Genomic DNA, 6,444 nt, shown 5'->3' on the forward strand with positions numbered 1-6,444 from the left:
GAGAGAGAGGAGGCCGCCTGCCCCTGTGCAGATGTGCAGCTGTGGAAACCCTCGAGGCAGCACTTCTCGGTCCCAGAGCGGCACTGTGAGTCGGAATCGACCCGAATCGCCTCGCTGACAGTGGGTTGATCTTGCGGGAGCAACTCGTCAGAACTTTCTCCTCTGGAGCTGCTGGTGTGTTCGAACCTGCCCACTTTGGGGCCAACAGTCTAGTGCTTAACCGTGGCACCACCAGAGCCCCTGGAAGATGCTGTCATTGTGGTGCAGCCGAGTCGATTTCTAATGGCCCCCGTGGGGCTCCCTCAGCCGCCACGTTTATTCCAGGAGCCAATCGCCGGGTAATTTTCTCCTGGGGAGTGGCAGTGGGGCTGGAAGCACCTACCTTTCGCTTAGCGTTGAGCACTAAACCGTGGTGCCACCAGAGCTCCTTCTTTCGAAATTAGGACTCCCGGTGTGAGCGACTCTGGCACGTGACCCTGTCCTTGAAGGGAGGCCCAAGTCTACTCCAAGTCCCTCCCTCGTCTCAGAAGCTGCCACCTCCATCCCCAGCCCAGGCAAGGTGGCCTGATTTCCATTTCCTAAAGAGGAGGAGCTCTAGAAGTGAGCCAGGGGCTTGGGCTTGAGCTCAGTGAAGGAGGGTCTTAGCTGACCTCGAGGGCGTGGCCAAGGTCTTGCGGAGGGGCAAGGTGCCACCCCTAAGGCCCTGGCTCAGACCCATCCTCAAGGCTCCACTACACTCCCTGCTCTACCCTTTAAGGGTCACTGGGTGGTGCACAAAAGACTGTGAGCTTGGCTTCGAGCCAAAAGCCTGGTGGGCTGAATCTACGCAAGGGTACCTCGGAAGAAAGACCTGGCGGCGATCGTCCGAAACTACCCCATATAGAGCACAGTTCTCCTCTGACACACCAGAGGACCCCTTCCGCCATTACTGGGTCCCACCATCTGAACTTTCCTAAGAAAAAACCCCAAACTCACTGCCATCGGGTCGATTCTGACTCCGAGTGACCCTATAGGACAAGATGAAACTGCCCCTGTGGGTTTCTGAGGCTGTAACTCTTTACGGGAGTAGAAAGCCTGCTCTTACTGCAACGGCTGGTGGTTTCGAACTGTGGACCTCGGGTGAGATGCCCAACCCTTAACCATTTTGCCACCAGTTCTCTCAAAACAAACCCGCGGCTGGCGAGTCAATGCTGGCTCACAGCGATCATATTCTCTACAGGCCAGAGTAGAACTGCCCCGGTAGGGCTTCCGAGACTGTAAAACTTGGGAGGCTGACTGCCTCATCTTTCTCCCATGAGGCAGCTGGTGTGGCTGGAACCACCAACCTTATGGTAAGCTGCCCAAGCTTAATCCACAGCATCACCAGGGCTCCGTCAGCTATTCTCGAGCACCCTTGAGATCTTGCCAGACTCTCAACACCTGTACTCAGGCTCAGCCTCTGCAGGCAGTTCAGTATTTTCCAGGATCCACCTCGAGAGCCCTGGCCCCGCCCTTAAAGCACCCCCGGTCCACACCCCCTGGGTCCACCACTCACGTGCTCTGCTTCACACACACCCCTACCTACCAGAGCCAGTTCTAGCCCTTGAAGATGTTTCCTGCGACAATCCCGCCTCCGGGGCGTCTTCCGAGAAAACCCGGGAGTTTGAAGCGGACGCTGGAGATACTCGGAGCGACGAAGACAGCAGCACCCGCATCCTCAACGGGTCGGATTGCCCTTTGCGCTCGCAGAGGTGGCAGGCGGCGCTGATGATGAGGCCGAACCAGCTGTACTGCGGGGCGGTGCTGGTGGCTGAGCGGTGGCTGCTCACTGCTGCCCACTGCAGGAAGAAGTGAGTATGGACGCCCGCAGATCTGGACTGGACAGGGGCGAGGAGGGCAGCCAGGCTCCGGTTGAGATGCGGCCAGACTGGACGCAGGGAGCTGGACCAGCAGAATTGGGAATAGGGCTAAGGATGGATTGGGGGAGGAGAATGGGGTGGGGTTAGGATTCTGCTGGGGAATTAGGGGTTGTTTAGTGTAGAGCTAAGCGCTCTGCTGGCGTGGGGGTTAGGCTCTGGGCTGCTAATTGCAAGGTCAGCAGTTCAAAGCCCCCAGCCGCTCCGCGAGAGGAAAACAAGGCTTTCTACTCCCGTAAAGAGTGATCGTCTCGGATACTCTCAGTGGCAGTCTAAGCCTGTCCAATAGGGTCACTGTGAGTCGGAATCGACTGGATGGCAGTGAGTTTGGTTTTAGTAATTAGAGTTCAGTTGGCTCAGGATTGGAGATGAGGTGGGGTGGAGACCGGGGAAGGAGATAAATAAAGATAGGGTTGGGATTACAAGTAGAAGTGAGCCTTGGGCTCGTAGTGCACGATGCCTTGGGCTGCTAACCTCAAGGTAAGCATTTCAAAACCACCAGCAGCGCTGCTTAAGAAAGATGAGGCTGTCTGTTCCTACAGAATCGCAGTCTCAGAAACGCACAGGGGCAGTTCTACCCTGTCCTAGAGGGTCGCTGTGAGTTGGCATCTACTCAATGTCAGTGAGTTTGGCTTTTGGCTTTGGTGGGGTTTAGGATAGGCTTGGGGTTAGAGTTAGTGATGGGCCTGAGCAGGGTCCGGGAGCCCTGGTGGCATAGTGGTTCTGTGTTGGGCTTGTTATCACCAGACCAGCAGTTCAAAACCACCAGCCACTCCGAGGGAGAAAGATGAGGCTTTCTACTCTTGTAACGAGTTACCGTCTCAGAAACCACAGGGGCAGCTCTACCCTGTCTTATGGGGTCACCAGATTCAGGATTGACTCGATGGCAGGGAGTTTGGGGGGCAGTGTCAGATTACCGAATAAGCAAGGTAAGCATGAGTTTGTTTGTACTTACTTATTAATCTGCAGTGAACCATCTAATCACACACACACCCCCATGCCCATCATCATCATCATCATCATCATCATCATCATCATCATCCCAGAGATTCTGCTTCTAGCTAGAATCCCAGCCCTCGTGCCGCATTTCAAATTTGCAAGCCCTGATAGGAATGAGTACCCAGGAACCTAGGTAAACCCGAGCTTACTTGTGCCTCCTTGCTAATCCGTGGGGTGAAGCCCGTGTGAAATTGCTCACTGCTGGTTAGTAAGCACAAGTAGGTCTGTGCTTGCCTTGCTTATGGGGTGCTCTGCCAGCTCGGGGATTGCTATTGTTGCGGTCAATTCTGACTCATGGGGACCCACTATGACAGGAAAGAACCAAGGCAGTCATAGGGCCAAGGTTATAGTCTTTATGGAAGCAGAGAACCTCACGTAGGACACCCCAGGCCAACCTCTGACTTTCAGGTTAGCAGTGGGGCACTGAGCCGCTGTGTCACCAGGGATAGTTTGGCTTGGTTGGACGTAAAGCTGGGGGTGAATGTGCCAATAGTTTGGGAGTGGAAGAAGGATTCGCGGTGGGGTTGGAGTTGGATGAGATGGAGTGGATTTGGACTTGGGAGTATCTATGCTGGTGGTACAGGGGCTGGAAATGGGATTACGGTTGCCTCTGAAAGCGGAGTCTAGGTAGACTTGACGATGCTATAGCTTAAAGCGTAGTGAGTGGAGGGACTTGAGGTTGATGGTGAATGCGTGTGTTGATGGTTTAAGGTGAAAAGATAATCAGGGCTAGAGGCAAAGTTGGTGATGGGTGGGAATGGGGATCCAGATGGAGTTGGGAATGGTGTTAGGGCTGGATTGAGGCTGGTTAGGGGATTGGGGGGTGGCGACTAGGGCTTGGGGGTAAAGACAGAGTTGGGAATGGTTTGGTGGCTGGGGCGGATGGTCCGGTGGAGGAGCCGGGACAAGGTCTGGGGCTGCACTGGGCACTGGGTGGTGATCAGAAGCTGGGGATGGAGTGGGGGATGAGTTGGGAGCTGAGATTGAGGGGGCTGGGACAAAGTCTGGGGCTACCTGGTGATTGCATTAGGGAGTGGCGATCAGGACAGAAGGTGAGTTCACCCATTTTCCTCAGCGGTACCCGCATCTTCCTTGGTCGACGTTCCCTGTCAACCATCTTCGAATCTGGGCAGCAGAAGCTCCGGGGAATCAAGTCCATCCCCCACCCCGGCTACTCACACCCTCACCACTCCAACGACCTCATGCTCATAAAGATGAATAGGAGAGTTCGTGAGAACCAAAACATCCAGGCCATCAACATCTCCTCCCAGTGTCCAAAGGCAGGGACCTCTTGCTCGGTCTCTGGCTGGGGAACAACCAGCAGCCCCAATGGTGAGTGTCCAGGTCCCCCTCGATACCTGTCTGTGTCTGTCTCCCTCCACCAACACCCCCTCCCCCAGCCACCCCCGGCCTTCTCCACCTCTCACGGCAGTGGTGCTGATCTGTGTGCCTGTGTGTGTTGAACAGTGAACTTCCCCAAGACCCTCCAGTGCTTGAACATCACGGTGGTGAGCCAGGAGAAGTGCAGCAATGACTACCCGGGCCAGATAGACCAGACCATGTTCTGTGCCGGGAACCAGGGGGGCCGAGACTCCTGCCAGGTGAGACGCTGCTGTCACCACGGACTCAACAGGTGCCTGCAACGCGGGCCTGCTGCTGTGCTCACTACACACATGGTCGGGATCCACAGCAAAGCCCACGGCCCCAGGGGCCTTTCTGACTCACGAGACCCTAGGAGCCCACAGCCACTTAGTGACTGCTGACGTAGTGCCCCTGTGAGCCCATTGCCAGCAGCTCACAAGAGACCCTGTGAATCCCCTGCCCTGATGCACGGCGACCCTATATGTCAGAGAAAACCAGTCTCCAACCACCCAAGGGCCAGTCGGGGCAATTGCATGGTGATAATCTATCAAGTCATAGAGGATGGGAACAATAGGAGAGGGAATAAAATAAAGGATCCAGACACATTGATAGTTGCATGCTCACCTCAGCTCCTCTTGATGGTCCACGTGGAACTGGGAGAAGGGAGAGAGCCTTTACTGACTGGGTAGCCTAAGACACGCATCTTCAGTAGTTACATGCGTCACAAGGTGGGTGGTATCTACAGTAAGGTCCCTGAGCTCACAGGTGAGGAGACCTAATACCTGCATTGGGGGAAGGTATAAGGAGGGGAAGAGAGACAAGGATCGTGTCTGCTTCTATAGGGAGATAGAATCAACCATGTGCTCACTTTAAGGCAACGTAGCTGTTGGGGAGAATCAGCGGGAATGCTATTTAAAGCAGGATCATGTACTTGGACTTTACCTCTAACTTAATCAAAGTGGTGGCTTTCTTACCGTGGGATACCGGCTTTCCAGATTCCCTCTGTGATAAGTTAGGGATTAGAGTCCTCGTCTTATTTCCCCTGGGGTTTGTTCCACACACCTATAGACCCACAGGCATGGCTCCACAGCGACCCTATAAATGCGCTGCATGGAGGCAGTTCTGATCCATAACAACCCAGCACCGGCCTGTCGGGTTTCCAAGACTGTCCGTCTCTCTCCTGAGAGGTGGCTCATGGCTTTGACCCGAAGACCACACTTAAACCTCTATACCATCCATCAGGGCTCCTTGTTTGGGAGGTGTGTGTGTGGTGGTGGGGGGGGGCGGGTCCCAATGATGACCCAACACCGCTGGGGCCCCTGTTCCTCCAGAGTTCCATTTCGGGGTGGGTCTTCTGCCCAATAGGGATGCAGTGTTTAGCCACACAGGGGACCCCGAGTCTCCCAGTTTCCCGGGAGCCTCCGGGAAAGAAGTCAAGCGAAGCACCCGGGAGATGACGTCATCGTTTCAAAGCGTTAATTAGCATCGAACAGACTCTGATGGTTGGTCACCTATTTTGTCTCGAATCTTTGAGAGGTCCTCCACAGCGCACCCCGTCCCCCAGTCACCTGACCGTTGGCAGTATCAGGAAGCCCACAGGAGGGAATTGGGATTTTGAGAAACCACGAATGAGCAGCCCACTACAGTCCTCTTGATTCCAACTCAGAGTGACCCTTAGAACAGAGTGGAAATGGCCCTCTTGGGTTTCCATAGTTGTAAATCTCCTGGTAGCGCAACAGGTTAAGCTACTTAAACAAACAAACAAAAACCAAACCCAAACGCACTGCCATTGAGCCAACACCGCCTCCTTAGTGACCCAACAGGACAGAGTCGAACTGCCCCCGCCCCCGTGGATCTCCAAGACTGTAACTCTTCACGGGGGTAGAAAGCCTCATCTCTCTGCCGAGGAGAGGATGGGGGTTTCAAACGGCTGACCTTGCTTTAGCAGCCTGATGGATGCCTGGCCTACGATGCCACCCGGGGTTGCAAAAAGAACGGATGAGGGTTCTCCAGGTGGAGCGTGGGGGTGAAGTCTTGTTCTTGTTGGTTTGAGGTGGACTTATTTCATCACGAAAGACCCCAACCCCATTTCCGTTCTAACCTGCTTTCCCTCCTCTCTTGCTCTGCTTACCTGTCTCCCTCTCCAACCTTGCCCGTCCCTCTGCCTCCTGCTGCCCTGCTCCGCCTC

General features: G+C 54.9%; 1 protein-coding gene across 1 annotated transcript in view; it reads left to right on the plus strand.

The window, feature by feature from the left end:
• LOC101639983 (kallikrein-5) overlaps positions 1-6,444 on the plus strand; it is a 12,199-nt gene that overhangs the window by 4,831 nt on the left and 924 nt on the right. The window contains exons 2-4 of the mRNA XM_013006692.1: positions 1,568-1,829; positions 3,970-4,226; positions 4,362-4,495. Of these exons, the coding sequence (XP_012862146.1) occupies positions 1,568-1,829; positions 3,970-4,226; positions 4,362-4,495 (653 nt within the window). The remainder of the gene's footprint in view (positions 1-1,567; positions 1,830-3,969; positions 4,227-4,361; positions 4,496-6,444) is intronic.

This window comes from Echinops telfairi, unplaced genomic scaffold (assembly GCF_000313985.2).
Source record: "Echinops telfairi isolate 266 unplaced genomic scaffold, ASM31398v2 ScPeMD7_655;HRSCAF=1070, whole genome shotgun sequence".
NCBI classification, from domain to species: Eukaryota; Metazoa; Chordata; class Mammalia; order Afrosoricida; family Tenrecidae; genus Echinops; species Echinops telfairi.